Genomic DNA, 16,380 nt, shown 5'->3' on the forward strand with positions numbered 1-16,380 from the left:
GATACCACCAATAAATCCTCCTCTGTGATTGGCTATTTGCCTCGTCAGAGGTTGAACTGTTAAAATGAATTATGTGGACTATGTTGTTGTTGTGTATTTTCTTTGTTTGCTCTTTAAATGACTAAATACTCCACATACCTTTGACAGCTGTGTACGAGATGAACCAGTCCATCAAAATATCAGAACTATATCTTTTTGCAACCTTTCCGTACTGAAGCCAGTAAATATATTTTTTAATGGGCAGGAGTTTGGTTCTATTTTTCTAAGCACTTTAAATACATATATGTTGGTAGTTAAAGTAGATATGATTAGTGGAGACAGAAGTGGTAAATAATACTCTATTGTGTGTGCACGTATTGGTCCGACTTTGTGCCCCCCTGCTGCATAAGTGAGTGGCCGAGTTTGGCCACCCCAGTAAAAAACGTCTGACACGCCCCTGCTGGACCAAGATCTTTCTAACATTATTTCAAATTATGCATTGTTTAAGGCACTGTGAGGGGTCTTCAAGTTGAGATGATTCTGGTGCCCCCTCTGAATGGAACTGGTAGTGTTTCTCTATGATGAACTCTCCATTTCCCATGAGCACCATCACCCTCTGTGGTAAGGATGTGTCTTATTTGTTGTTGAAGCAAATAAATGAACACAGATCTTCTTTTCAATCCTACGTTTTATTGTTCTGACAACTTTCATCAGGATTCAGAGTAATGAGGTTGTGTTGATTTTTAGCTACGTTAAATAATTAACAAACGTAACAACAACTAAACTGTGTACACTCTGATTTATTACCATTAGTTAGCTTACAAAAGGTGAGTAGACGTTTTAACATTAGGTTGTCATGATGTGAGCTCCAGTGTCCTGATACATGTCTGAATAAAATATGCACATACTTTCACTCTTCAATCCTCAAAGAGCAATGAAGCATTAAAACTACGGCATAAACATTAAGTCCTCTTTATCCACATTTAGCTCTTTCAGCTAGCTAAGCCCTGGTTGTAGAGTTTCTGCGTCTAAAACAAAACTTCAACAGTAAATGTCTTTTTGCTGACCCTGACTGCCTGAGCTGAGAAAGCTTATACATTTATTCTGTCTTTCCAATCCATTTGTCCATTTCTGACCTATGTAACATCTGCAGCAGGTGACACAGGTGATTGCACTCTTTTGGATAATACACTGCGTGCAGAGCTTTGCATCCTGAATAGGCAGAGATTCCAAGAAGCTCTGGGGAATACTGCGCTATTCAACATGAGCAACCCCTCCTGTATCAGTCAATGTTGTTGAATGAGTCAGAGGTGCGGTGCTCATTAGCAAAAGGGCAGAAGTCACCTTGCTCCTCTTATCCTCAGGGCTACTGACACTAAGCGCTAACAGAGTGACACCGTGTCGCTGGCATGCTAACTATCTCTGTTTGACCATATTCATGTCAGAGCTAAGATTCAGCTGTGGTAATACACAGTCCTCCTCCTGCTCTCATGACTTCGCCTCTCAAAGTGACTCCTGTCAGCCAGTTTGCTTTGTTCTCCAAAAAGTTATCAGATCAATGGCATGATTAAATGTCGGTCACGCATCCTGCGCCCCTTTGGCCTGACGTGATGCAACAGTCACTAATTGCAAGCTACATTCACCCAAGTGTCCTCTTCTTGTAGCATGACAGACGCTGAGCAGCATCAGCGTCCCAGGGGAAGTTCCTGTGCTATAAATAATATGGATCACATACATCTATGCAGGGACCCTCGAGCACCGGTATTCTACCTTTGATATGGAAATGAAATCCCCCACATGCCCTAGAGTTTGAGTAAGTGAAACAATTTAGAAGAATTTCTCAAGGCGTCTCGGGGTGAGAATACTCAAACACCCGTAGTTCCTAAAATAACATTTGCTTTTGCAGTGAAAGCATCATTTGTTTTAAGCTGTGTGAAATTACAGGAACAATTAGTCCTAAAATTGCAGTGTGTTCAGATTAATTTGTTATTATTTTATTTTAGATGCTCAGGCAAATTTGGCTGAGAAAACACATTTGCATTTAAAAGTACAGTCTTTTTGCAAGTGTACAAAACACCCTTTGAAAAATAAAATCATTCTTCACAACTGCACCTTGAGTCATTCATATGTTGATTGCCTATTAGCAGAATATGTCCTCTTTAAAAGATTAACATAAGTGAAAAAAAACACAAGGCCCTTTGCAGAAACCACGATAGCAGGTGCCAGACGCAGACAAAGTGCATCAGCGAAGACGAGCCACAGTCACAAATGGACCCTTCAGAGAGTAGTGCTTAAGTGCCTCCAATGTACAGCCTCAAATAAGGCCACTAAATTGAACCGGCACCTTTGGTGCTCCTTTTTTTAGAAAATTTGACCTTCAGCACATACAAAGCTCAAATGTATGGCAGGGCTGCCTTTCAGAAACCAATTCCGACTGAGGCTCGGGTACAAAGAGGGAGAACCTGATGTAAGGGGCGTTAAAGCTGCACCCCTGAGAAATGAAAAGATCTGAACGTCACAGAATCTTTACCAACAGTTTTGGGCCACTGCGTGCAAAGCAGGTTTTCACCTCCTTCATCCTTCAAAGAGGATTTTTTTCTATTAAATAAACATAGTTTCAGACTGTGGCAGCATCTAAAGGAAGTCTGAACCTGTTTCAAAGGAAAGTGTGACGTTGCCCCGTCTTCAGTGCTTCAAATCATCTGGTGTTTCCCTTATTTTGGCCACATTTTTTCTGGTCTCTCCGGTAAGATGCGAGGTAGAGAGACGTGGGACTCGTAGAGATGTGAATGAAGATGTCAAAGATAGCTTTAGTCATCATTGCAAAGTTGTATCATTATCTGGAGAGGAAAATAGGTCTCTATACTCCTTTAAATGCAGATCTAAAAAAAAAAATACAGAGGTTTTTCAAGAGAAAAAAACATCTTTCCAAAAACAAGCACCTCAAAGTGAGTAAACACCACCAGCGCCGTGCTAAATCTTGGGTTTATTTTGAGCTTTTTTGAGACTTTGTTAAGCAGAGATTTGTGTTTTATTTACACTCCAATCTTTTTCTGTGTGCCTGCAAACATGGTGTCAATGATGATGAGTGACAGCCGCAAGGCCTCATCTCCATATGTAGGCCCAAATAAAACATGATGATTCAGTGTCAGGATGATGACGGATGCCGGATCCATTTTGTGATTCTTTACATGTCGCTATAGGCAAAGGGGAGGGATGCAACAAAGCAGCATCTCCATTGAAATTGTGTGAATGGCTGCAGGCTATCTACAACCTACTTGTGGTTAGTTAGGCTCCTGTTTCTTCTGCTGTTTGAAAGTCATTGCCAACCCAAGTTAAAGTAAAGTATGTCCACCCTGCGGCTCAGTGTTATATCACACAGCTCAGTGAGGCAGATGGCCGCTAATACACTGCTTAGCTTCTCTGTGCTGGAGGTATATCAATGTAAAGAATGCATTGTTGTGGGCATGATATAAACACATATTCATGAATACATGCATGTGTTCAGGGATACACAGAAAGGAGTGATGGCTTCCAGCTTGATGTAGAACAAGAGATAGGGATAGTCGAGCCGTTATCCAAATCCCTCATCTAATTAATGTTTACATAACTGTGGCTAATGTAATCCATGCTCACCCATGCTGAGAGGGTCAAGGAGCTTGGGGAAGCCCACCTGAGTTGACAATCGCCTGCGTGGGAGTTGTATGCACAGCCCAGTGAACTGGACACATCAGGAGGGATTGAGAGGAGAAAAAAACACTCTAATTACAAAACGCAGCTTGCAAACAGAAGTCAGAGGGCAGTGCACCAATCAGACGGAAAGTTCCTGAAAAAGTTGTTCAGTGTAACCTCTATGATTTTCATATGAAGTCTGAGATTAAATCAGTTATTTTACAGTATACAGACAAATCAAGATACCATAACCTTGGCACTTAACAAGCTTTAAAAGATGCTCTAACATAAATGCATGGAAGCCAATCAAACTGCAGTGTCAACAGGACCGATCATCTTCCATTCAATGTCATGTAACTATAACTGGAGTTTCAAACAACCTTGAACACCTTGAACCTTGAAAAACAAACATGAAAAACAGACTATCAGCAAATACAGCATTCTTTCCTAAAGACAGGAAGTTATGTGTGAAGGAGAATGTAAAGAGAGAGTGAGAAGTTATGTAAATTAGAGTCTGTCTTATTAGCCAGCTTACAATGAAGAACATTAGCAGGTTATTGATCTAAAGCTGATTTTACTGATGCTAAAAAAAAAGTTTACTCTGATTCCTTGGTCGGTAACACTGATGGGATTTTTCTCCTCCTCCTTGCTGAATAAATTGACATCAAACTAAATATTTCCATGAAGATTAAAGGTACAGTGTGTGGAAATGTGAATATTTAGCACTATTGCTCACCCCTCCCTGCTGTGAAGCATTAGACGCCATTTAGGAGTAGAAGCTCCTGTGATGCATGACAAGTTTGATCCTCCATTTGTCAAATTATTACCATCAAAAAGAGGTATCACGACAAAGTCCTTGGTGCACACAATAGCAACCACTCTCTTCTTCCTCTTACAACAGGTGCACTTTCAGATAAATAAGAAACTGCTCATGGTGTGATAGTTTGTCTGTTCTGTGCTGCTGTAGAATAATGTCTGTCAAACATGGCAGCCTCTGTGGAAGAGGACTTGCTCCTTGTAATGATATATTTTATAAGTTTCTAAGTTAACAAAAACAAAATCATTTTTATGTTCAGGTGATTATACAGTCATCTAAACATACTTATGAATACTATATTCCAATTTCTACAAAGTCTATTCTAATAAATACTATGTACTACATACTGTACCTTTAAATAATAAACAATAGACTTTTAAATACTATACACTGCCCCTTAAAATACTACACAATGCACCTTTAAATGTTACACAATGCCCCCTTATAAACTACAGACTGTACCTTTAGACACTAAACACTACACTTTTAAATACTAAAAACTGTACCTTTATATACTACAGACTGTACCTTTAAATACTACACACTGCACATTTAAATGCTACACACTGTATCATTAAATACTACACACTACACTTTTAAATACTACTTACCGTACCTTTATATACTACAGACTGTACCTTTAAATACTACACACTGCACATTTAAATGCTACACACTGTATCGTTAAATACTACACAATACGTCATTGAACCTGGAGCTTCAATGACAGCAAAGATTTAACAAGAGGAATGCTAAATGAAGTAAACTAAAAAGAAAAAGATGCACTGTTTATTTTCATAGGGTAGAGGCTTTCAAAAGATAAAGACGATGGTTTGATGTGAACCCTACAACAAACAGGAGATTTAGAAACTGAGGCAGGGTGTGTTAAGCAGCCGAGCAGAGGTCAGTGTTAGCAAGATAACTGAGGATGTTCAATTCCAAGGTTCTCAATTCAAACAGTGAAAACGTGATGCCAAGTGAGGGTGAAAGAAAGCAGAATGTGTGGAAGTGAAAAAAACACTCCCAAAGAGACAGTTTATCATTGGCATGGTGCACAGAAAACACGACAGGGGCTGCAGAGGTTGGGCTCTGGACACCGGTAACTCTCCATGAGACAAAACAAAAGCAAAACAACTGCAAGTAGAATCAATAGATCAGCTGCAGGAAACCCTGAGGTCGGTCAAAGAGGTGAGAACAGACACTGTGAGTAAACCAAGGAACACAGAAGAAGAACTGAGGACAGAGTTGCTTTCAACTACACCACAGCAAACCTGTGACGAGCTACTACCGCTGCAGAGGACTACATCTATCCTCTGGGCTCGGACACAGCCGGGCCAAGAGTCTTTCACAAGGTCAGTATGTTTGGCAGCTGCAACTGAGTACATATAAACTCTATTTTTTAGCCCCAAGTGGAACAAAACAAGGTAAATAAATGTTTTGAGCACATGGATTTATAGAGCTTTAATAACTGTGATAAAGATAGGAGAAGGTCGGCACGAGATGTTCTTGAAAATGACTGACAAACTATATTGAGTTATGAGAGGAGGTGTTCAAAACACACCAGCGTCTCTTATAGGACAATGTTTCAAGTGATCTTCATCTTTATCGACTGTATAGAAAGATGGCAGACACATCTCCTCTTCCTCCCAATGAAGCCAAAATACCCCTGTGATAAGGGTACGTGTCTTAATTTCGTCACGCCTTCACCACTAATCAAAACACACATTAAACCTAACGATAAAACATCAGAGCTCCCTCAGGTGGGTCCAGTCCACAGCAGAACAGGTTCCTGTGTGGGTTTGAAGCTGACACTCACAGTTATGGAAAGTTGAATTACTCTTATATACCCTGATAATCATACGGGATGATTATACCGTATGATTATCAGGGTTTATATCAGGCGATAAGTAACAGAGAAAGATAGTTTGAGTTTATTTAAACATGCTGTTCCCACTGTGTCAACACATGAGTGGGTTAAAGTGAATTTTCGTCTATAAATATCCTGCTTGTCACATATTGTGTTCACATTGTTTTAATAATCTGATTTAAAGTAATACTTTTTGGTTAGGAATTATGCTACGTCACATTTAAGAATAATGTGGTGGAGCTTTGTGGCTGACTTTTGCTAGAACCTATAATTTTGGGGTAAATTTTGATACCCGTAGAACTTATTTAGTCTCAGTTTGTCAAATGCTTCCTCTAACAGATCCTCATGTGACCTTAAGAGGGTTATGGTTTGTGTTATCAAATGACCAGTTTATAAGTATCAGCTTTGAAATGCCAGTACTGGTCATTTTCAAGGCATTGACTTCTGCTTTCTGTCCACAAACATTTGAAACGGGTCGCTTCAGTTCCACCACATCCTCTGTGTTCTCTGATGTTTGGATTACCTCTCATTATCACTGGCTAAAGTGTGCTCAGAGAAAGAGAAGTCCCTGGCTCCTCTTCTGTGTCTGACTCTCACTCCAAGAAGTGATGTCACCCTGAGTGCCTCGATCACTTCACAGAGTGAGACCGGCCTGTTTGTCCAACAACGTTCTTTGTAGCCCTCTTATGTTATTTTTACATCTGTAATTATAAATGTCTATACTGTACCATCACCTCTGTGTCTCTGGAGGGTCAACCCTGATGTGGAAGTGCGTCTGACACAGGAGCGCTGCAGATTAATGTGCGTATCTCTGCTGATTGATTCATTACATTAGTTATATTTGAGCAGATCAGCTGATTGAAGGAAGCTTTTAAATTACAGCCACTCAGTCGAATGAATCAAGAGATCAAAGTTCAGTTCAGCAGCGATTATGTGGCACAGTTTACGCTCTTGACACGACACTCTTGTTCATTAAAACCGTGTTAGACACTGTAAACTACGCACAGAGTTTGTCCCTGAGCCTTTAGTGTCCACTCTATCCTCGCTGATGATCAGAGGCAGACCAAAGTTTGAACACAAACACCTACACAAACAATTACAGGAGAGGACTACTGCGTTACTTCTTGTAGGAAGCCCTCAGACGTTCTCTGATGTGAACCTGTAAAACGGAGGGAAGAAAACAACTGATGAGTCATTCAGTTTCCTCGGTGGTCAAACAAGCATGAATGTGGAGGACGGTCGTGTACAGCATGCTTTTTATTAAAAAGACCCTCTTCTAATGATGATATGTTGCAAAACAGATGAAATAAAGTCTATATTTATGTCCTCAGGTCAGATTTCTTTCCCTAAAAGGGCTTTTGAGATAATCCTCGGTCTCATTTGCGGCTCCATCACAACCCAAACCCTACATTTATGGTTTTCCACGTTAGTGTATTTTCACCCTATGTAAAACAATACATCTCAGCGTGCAAAAACACAGCTGATTTCACTCCATCTTCACTGGTCTGCATCCTGTCTAATGTGGTGGAGGACATCCGTCATGTGTGCTATGGGGCAGATGCCCAGTGTGATCATCTTAGAGGCGCTGTGCACATGGCTTTGAGAAAAAGACATGTTTGTGCAGGTAAAGAGGCTTTCTCATAAACTGGTGGATTTTTATCAATTGGCCACATGTAATGATTTATACATCACAGACATTACTCACAGAAAAGAGGAGTCAACTCTGACATAACCAACTTGTTTTGACTGCATCTGTGGCTATGGAGGGTTGATAAATGTGCTCTTATCTTGTTGAGAAGCAGATTCACTCATCTCTGTTGTGGACTGTAACTTACTGTGATGGCTTTTGTTTGAATAAAGTTGTAACAGACATGCTGAAAGGTTGAAATGGGAAAGAAAAGACCTTGCTGTGACCTCCTACACCTACCGTTTCTCTCGTTAGAGCTCACCTTGACAATAAACACATCTTACATCCATCAAAACTGACTGCACTGCATCATCCCTTCAAACACATGACAGGGAAATTTGCTGCCTTATATGAAGACATTACTTAAAGTAAAAAGATTATACAATATCAGACACAGTCATTCTTTCATATCAGAGCATTACTTTGGTCCAGTGACCTTGTTTATTCGTGTACGCAAGTGAGACAAAAGTGACAGAAATCCATAAAGACATGAAGAGACTCGTTCTTCGGATTCCTGCATGATAAAAAACATCTTTACTTTGAAAGAAAAGGAGAGATTTTCAGGTCATTGATGCTCAGAGACAAGCTGAGTCTAAATAAAGAGAACACTCTGACATGTTTTATTTTCTGGCCGACCTCTGACCTGTTTATCCCTATGATAACTGTCAGTGTCTGTGTATTTAACGTTTGTCAGTCATTCAGCACAAAACCCTGCAGTTCCTTTATTTTTCTGTCAACGATCATCTTCAGAAGAACTGACAGAGCCAGAAACATGAGTGCAAACACAGGGAAGACAGTGTCAGCATTATATGTTCAAGTCAAGGTGCCCCAAAGAGCAAATTTTGGTCAAAGCGTGTTATGAAAGAGAAAAAGGAAACTGGGTTACAATTTTGGAAGAATGGCTCTGCCCTAGATTTCGCCGGAGATGACAATTCTCATTACACCGTGAAGCAGTCACATTTCAAGAGTGGACGTCTACGGCCACGCGTTAAAGTCAAACATTATTTCAAACCTATTTCACATATCACTCACATGACATATCATCTGAAGCAATGAAGTTATGCACAGGAGCAGAACATGTAGAGTTTGACCTTCACATAATATTCAGTTCAGCTTATCTTGAGGACATAAGGGGAAAAAAATGAAACAGCTGCATCCAAAGATCTTTAACAACAAACTAAATGAGTCTTACAGTTTTTCTCAGTCGCTTTGGTAAATTTCTCGAATCATCCTCAACATTTGCAAAACAGTAAGTGCATTTCTCAAAACAATTAGTACAAATAGCAAAACACCATGGATTACCTGCAAAAGCCAGTAACTTGCTCAAAATCCTTAGTTCATCTCTCAAAAGTAAATATCTGTCAATGAACATGTCAGTGCCATCAGAGTGACAAGTCCTTGTGTCATCGTGTACGGATAAGACAGTCAAATTACTTAGTCATGTTGTCAATGTAACAGTGTACTCTGGAGGGACGTTCTGATGTAAACTATGGCTAAAGTTCTGATGACAGATGACAGATAAATTGTAAGTTACACCTTAGTGTATGTGGGAGATTGATTACAAGACACTGGACAAGATACACATTTATGCTTTCACTGTTTGTACTTTAATTTGTTGACAGACCATGTCATTGCAATACAGAAAGAAAAAGACAGCACTGCATAGCACAAAGAAAAAACAAAAAACAAAAGTAGAAATGTGACACAAGTGACGCAATGATGAGAAGATTGAAGAAGTAGTTTTGAGAATTTCAATTCTGATCTGAGAAATGTACCAAAGCGACTGAGAAAAACTGTAACTGAGAACTTTACATTGACCAAATAAAGACAAGTATCTCCTGCTTTACAGTACCAGGAAATCTATATTTTTTATTTGTGGTGTAGCATGTACTTACATTTAAAAAAAAAAATATATATATATATTCAACATGTAACGCAGCCTGCTAACTGAAAGCAAAAAAAATTGTCCCCTACCCATTAGCTGTGTCCTACTTCAGAGGGAGTATCCTTCGAAGCATCCTGCCTTCATAGCCTGCATAGACGGCTCAGGCTGACCTGAAATGGTCAATGAAGGACTTTCTGTTTGCGTCCCTGCCTGTCCCTGACCTTACACTAGCACTGCCATTTTGGCCTAGCAACAGGTAGCTAGCTCGCTATCTAGCTAATATAGCTCAACCTTCATCATCATTTAAAGATACGTTTCAAGGCATCTGTCTTTTTAAAAAATATTGTCTTCCTTCTCCATTGAGTTGAAACCAAACTCTAATACTTAACAGTGTAGTACTTTGCTGATTGACAGCCTGCATCTAGATTAAAATGGCACACAAAGAATCATACAATACTTTGATGAATCCTTTACAGAAAAGTAAGACGCATTTGTCTGACACATTCGAAGGAGCCTTCACAATGGTTCAGCCTTCGAAGCACAGCCAGGATTCATTTTCACATGCCTTCTTCAGAGGACGCAGCCCCTGAGTTTGGGAACAGTTATTATGTATCGCAGCGGTCCGCCTCGCTACGCAAAGCATGCTCAGATACCTAGCAATGTGAACCGAGCTGGCTTGTCTCCCTCATTATGTCAAAATGATCCATGCAAAGAAACAGTGATATACTGTGTAGAAGATAAACCTGATTTGATTGAATAGATTCTTCAGTCTCAACAAAACGTGACCAACAGAGGTGTGTGGCGCAACTTTTGGTGAATTGGACGCTTTCAGTGGGTTTCTGTAGACCAGTCCTAGATGTGGACCAGTGATGAAAATATGTATAGTCCTGTTCCTTCCATCATTTTCTACACCAGTAAACACAAAAAATAGTCATCTTGAACAGAACTTATGTGATATCTTATTGTTAAGAGAAGCAGGAAGTGGGAACGCTTCTTGTAGGCGGTAATCCATATTTTTCTGATAAAACCAACAAATAAACTAAAACCAGCGATTAATTGATGCATTTTTAAAATAGTCTGAGTTTCCACGGCCTGATGATTATTTTTAATTGTATACGTTTGAGTTATATCGTTATCCAGAACTTGCATTGGGTGACATTTCCATTCGTAAAATGTCCTTTATCTTCGAACTTTAACACTTCAGGTCCTGAAAACAGAAACTTGCTCCTGACATGCGTCTTATACAGTTTGTTGATTAACCTTTGCAACAAGCTGCAGCTGCTCCGGGAGTTTACTGAGACATTTTAAAAGAACAGAACAATATATTTGTGACCTTTTTTGAAGGATTTATGGCCTCATAGGAAAACAATGTCGGGGAAGTGTGTCATGGAAAGTGTAGACGTCAGAGAGCAGTAAAGGATCAGGTGGCTGGTGGTTTGTTAAAAAGTATAAAAAAATAGAAAAGAGACAAACTTATTGATTCATTAAATATTTTTAACATAATATTGATAGAAATATGGTTCACCTGAGTATCTAATTTGTAATTTAAAACCAGCTTTGTAAGTTTAAGTAATGAGTCTCCAGATTGTTTAACTTGAACTGGATAATCTGACCATCCTTTAAGCAAATATAAAAGGGAGTTAAGACATTTAAGAGGATAAATATTTTGCCTCTCAGATTTTATTTTCCTTCCAGGATCCCTCTGCGAGGAGTCTGACATCCACTATGTGAACAGGCATTAGGGAAGCCTCAGGTTTAACACCTTCAGAGCAGCGCATGTTAGATTCATATGGACAGAGCAGGCCTCGGGGGGGTTTCTCTGCATTACGGACAGCTCTGCTTCACACGGACTGCGCACACACACACACATTGCATGCAAACCACAGGAAGAGAGTAAGACATCCAGCTGCCTTACATTACATTTTTTGGAAGGTGATCATTTCTGAAGCTTCTTCTGATTATCCTGCTCGTGTAATGTTGAAGCAGTCATCTCCACGTATTAAAAACAGCTTCTTTTTAAGAGCTGCACTGAAGGATACTCCAACATCAGGTCAACTGAGGGGGGGCTGGCCAGCAGCTTTCATTCTGCATAAGTAATGTGCTTGTTAGTCTCAGACTGCCGTCACTGAACATTTTCATGCATGTAATTACTTGTATTTCTGGCTGGCTGTTGGATGAAAGCTTTGTGTAGTTTTTAACTGTAAAAGAAGAAATGCTGTAAAACGCTCTGTCTTTTTTTCCTCTTAAGATAAAAGGCCAAGCTCTCACATCTATTAGAGATGTGTTCTCATAACAGGTTACATCACTGGGCTATAAACCAGAAGGACACCTGAGCTGCAGCACTGAGGTCAGCTGGTGGTCTGAGAGTGGGGTCCTGGTCTCAGTCTCTACCTGTTCACGCTGATTTAAACAGCCTGAGTGACCTTGTTTTTTAAAAAGAGTTGACCAAAGTCAAGCTGCACACCGGAAGTATTAGAGAAAACACGTTCCAATCCATGAGGGAACGCTGTGTAATTATGTAGGAAGGGGCATTTCAGGGAGAAGCACTCGTCTCGCTTCGTAGCAGAGCAAAATTTGAAAGCAATTAAAAAAAGAAGTTGCACTTCAGAGTGTGGTCATCCAGAAAGGAAGCAGTTTCTGCTTTATTCTATTGAGACCAGATTTGTTTGGTATGTTCTTTCCACCTGCAGAAAGAGGGCAGAATAGGTGGCAACATCCCAGTTCCTCCATTAAATTTGATCTAATCTGATCTAATCGTCTGGCTCTAATTGAGGAAACAAAGGGACAACGTTTTAAGCCTGCTGTCTCTTCCGGTGTGGCGTCACAGCAGAGGATTTCTCTCCAGGAAGAGTGATTTGAAAATGAGGTGACATGAGTTGACCACAAGCAGAACTCACTTTCTCATCTGGCGGTCTTTGCTATTTGTGGCAGACAACATGTGTTTCTCATGATGGGACTTGACACCTCTTCCTTGGAGCATGAGGAGCGGCTATTTAACTGCTGTTAAAATGTCTACAGATAACATGTCAAATGTGGGAGACGGGAGCTATTTTAAAAGGCCATTACTACAATAATAGAGTCATTTCTCTCTTCCCTCTTTAATTTGCTGTTTTTGAAAAGAAAACTTGAGTGTACATGAAAAGTCATTTTGACCTCTGCACGTCTGGAGTTTTTCCTCAGGCCTCTAGTCTTGGTTTAATGGGTTTACTGCTCAGGATTAATGGAAAGAGTTTTAACACAGTGTGGGCAACAACAACTCCACAAATAAGTGGAGTGTATGCTTAAGTGGAAAAGCACCAACTGTCACTCATCATTCATTCCACATATTTTAACCAGAATGAATCCACAGATATCTTTCCTCACTAATTATTTATTGTTTGCACAACAGCTGATTGACGTGTGAAGCATACGTGAATTACCACTTTCATCATCACACAGTTTATTTTCCAGTGGCTGGTCGTATGATGGATTTAGCCTCCATCTTGGATGCATGGATTGTTTGTGAGTCCCTCTGGGGCGAGGTGGCTAAAGTAGTGATGTACGTAAATGTGCAGCAGCAATGAATCACAGAGAGACAATGCAACTCCTTCCAGGCTGAGGTTGTTTGCAGATGCACATTCATTGAACACCACACAAGCTTTGAAGTCAATAGTGGTGCATTTTGCAGAACATCAATCCTGCAGATTGCACCAAAATATACCTGTTTTACCTGCAACAATTTGTTGCATTTCAGTGTGTTTATGTTCTTCATTTTTCATTTTTCATTTGCACTATAGCACTGCAACTGTTCATGAAGTGATGTATAAGAGAAGTCGGCTGTAATATTTTAACTCTGAAAAGCACACTTAAATCAGACTCTGGACCCTCATTTGGGAAAATGAGGTCTGACTGAGAACAAAGATGCAAAGCACAGTTTCAGCCTCTAACTAAAAAGTATTTCCCTCCTAGATTCCAAGAACCTCCGCAATTATTTCCAACTTCACACTCATTTAAGTGAAAATGCCAGCAGGTGTGGCACCTATAGGGCTATTCTGAAAGCGCAGGGCTAGACGCTCGTGCACGCGCGCGCACACTCACATATGACTCATCTCATCTAAACTCAAGCACTTTGTCAGAGGCGTCCATTCACGTTACACCCATGCAGGAACGCGCAGACTCAATCTCAGCTTGGAGCGCGACACTTATAGTGAGGTTGGCTATATAAGTCCATTCAGCATCTACTCTTAAAGTAACTATATACTTGTTTCCTCAAAGAAGTGAAGGAGGGCGGCATAACGCCAACTGATACCTGGCAACCTACACGGCTGTGCTGGACCTCCTGTAGAGACTGAGGTATGAAAAGCTTCTTTTATTTCATCTTCACCTTTTCTTTGGCAGCTTAGAACCTTTTATGTTTTGGCACAATTTAACGCAAATACATGTGATGAAACAATTTCTTTTGGGGGGGACTTTCTTTACAGATGGAAGGGAGTTCTTTTTCTATTTTAAAACTTGTTTAACAGTTCTTGTAAGAAGGATAGATTGCAAAAAAAATATTCAACCTCCAGTGTTTATCCATCACTGAGCCAAAAATTTTTATCTGGCTTTTACGCATGAAATATTTCACATGGAATGTTTGTTACTCGTGCGTAAATTCCTTTTTACGCAGCATGTTCCACAATAAAACTGATATTTAAAAAACTGTATCATGAAAATAATTCAAGCATTTCTTCTCCTCAGATTCCTATTGATATCCTGACATGAAGCTCAATTTACTTGGAACCACCGTGATTCTGCTAGTTGCCTTCTTACCCCGCTACGAATGTCGGGCTATTGAAAGCCCTGGCGGAGCCCTGCGCGCCCCTGCTCCCCAAACCCAAAACTCCCAGCAGCAGCAGCAGTCTGGTCCCATCCTGGAGCGTCTCGGAGAGGAGTATTTCATCCGACTGGGCAACGGGGACTCTAACTCTTTCCCATCTTCGTCCATGTATCCCGGTGGATCACCTTCCCTCTACAACAGAGCGCTGCAACTCCAGCAGCTGACGCGACGTCTTTTACAAGGGAAAGTTGGGAACATCAGAGCGCTCATAAGCGGCTTCGGAGACCACGGGGACGAGTCGATGGAGAGGGGAAGGAGGTCCGAGGACCCGCCGATATCCCTGGATCTGACCTTCCACCTGCTCCGGGAGATGATGGAGATGTCCAAGGCGGAACAGCTGGCCCAGCAGGCGCAAAACAACAGAAGAATGATGGAGCTCTTCGGGAAATGAATTTCCACTCCGCCAAAGATTTCACTTGATTTTCTGTTCTTCACCTTCTTTTTTCTTTATTTCATTTGTACCATCAGCACAAACATGCTCTGTACAGTATAGTGCTGCTTTATCACTCTATTATTTATAGCTTTAACCTCAAACGATGGAGCATAAACGGGCTTGACTTGTAATGATCCGATTGTACCTTGGCATTTAAATGTTGGTGTCAAATCTGTGAATTGCACCGTTCTTCAAGTTTGAGATGAAACACCTTTGGATAAGACATAAAGCATTGCAATGACAAAACTGGCATTTTGTTTTAGATTATGAATCACTGTATTTATGATATTTATGTTTGTTAATAAACTTATGTGCAACCAGTCATTTTCTGTTGTGCAAGAGAACGGCTTATATCTATATTTTTTAATAAAAAACTAAAGCAACGCTTACACTTCTCTGTGGATATCCTTACACGAATTAATCACTTCTATGAAAACTAATTATTCCAAGCTACTTTAAAGACTAATAAAGTTAACACACACTTACTTTTTCCTCACACACCTTTGTTTAATCTTTAATCAGAGAAACATGGAGACAGTTTCACTGCTACAAGGTAAGAATGCAAACAGTTTAAAGAGAGCACAAATGGCCATTGCATCTTGAGTCTTGCCTACACAAATATTGATTGTGATAGAGGAAAGTTTTTCTGACTGAATATAAAAATCTTTATGGTGTAACCATGGCATTGCTCTGGAGCCAAGTCGTGGGTTAACACTGTGCCTCCTCCCTAAAACACACAGAAGGAGCTGTAACAACAAAAGTCTCCCAGAGCTCTTTCTGCTGTAGGAGCGCCTGCAGTCGTGCAGGTGAAGAACATTCAAACGGCATCCTTTCTGCTAAGCCCCTAGTCCTAAAGAAGTGATTCCCATTGTAGCATCAAGGAGCAACCACACAGCTGAGAGATGCACCACTGGTTGCTAATGAGTGAGAAAGATGCTGTGTGTGTGTGGTTGACCATGTGTGTGTATGTGTTCATGCTGTGCTGATCCTTGACCCTCGGTGTCAGAGTCAGCTAAACAAGAGCTGTGGCTATGAGTCATCCTGTTCTGTTTGGCCTACTTGGCAACTCGGGGCTTTGAGCTGCTTTGAGCCTATTTGTAAAAGATCCAGCTCTCCCATGCAATAATTAGACCGCACTCAGAGGTGGACTACCTCAGTGGTGGAGTCACAGAAAGGTGAGAC

General features: G+C 40.5%; 1 protein-coding gene across 3 annotated transcripts; it reads left to right on the forward strand.

Moving 5' to 3' along the window:
• Window positions 1-5,740: 5,740 nt before the first annotated feature.
• crhb (corticotropin releasing hormone b) lies at window positions 5,741-15,585 on the forward strand. 3 transcript variants are annotated; one of them, XM_034706614.1, is made up of 3 exons: window positions 5,741-5,820; window positions 14,165-14,239; window positions 14,627-15,585. In XM_034706614.1, exon 3 carries the CDS (start codon window positions 14,647-14,649, stop codon window positions 15,154-15,156), a length of 510 nt encoding a protein of 169 aa, XP_034562505.1. In that variant the 5' UTR covers window positions 5,741-5,820; window positions 14,165-14,239; window positions 14,627-14,646; the 3' UTR covers window positions 15,157-15,585. The 3 variants fall into 3 exon arrangements, with proteins under 3 accessions (XP_034562505.1, XP_034562504.1, XP_034562503.1); XM_034706613.1 differs by lacking the exon at window positions 5,741-5,820 and adding an exon at window positions 10,671-10,701 and having other exon boundaries at window positions 14,162-14,239; XM_034706612.1 differs by lacking the exon at window positions 5,741-5,820 and having other exon boundaries at window positions 13,612-14,239.
• The last annotated feature ends 795 nt before the right edge of the window (window positions 15,586-16,380 follow it).

Source organism: Notolabrus celidotus, chromosome 17 (assembly GCF_009762535.1).
Source record: "Notolabrus celidotus isolate fNotCel1 chromosome 17, fNotCel1.pri, whole genome shotgun sequence".
NCBI lineage: Eukaryota > Metazoa > Chordata > Actinopteri > Labriformes > Labridae > Notolabrus > Notolabrus celidotus.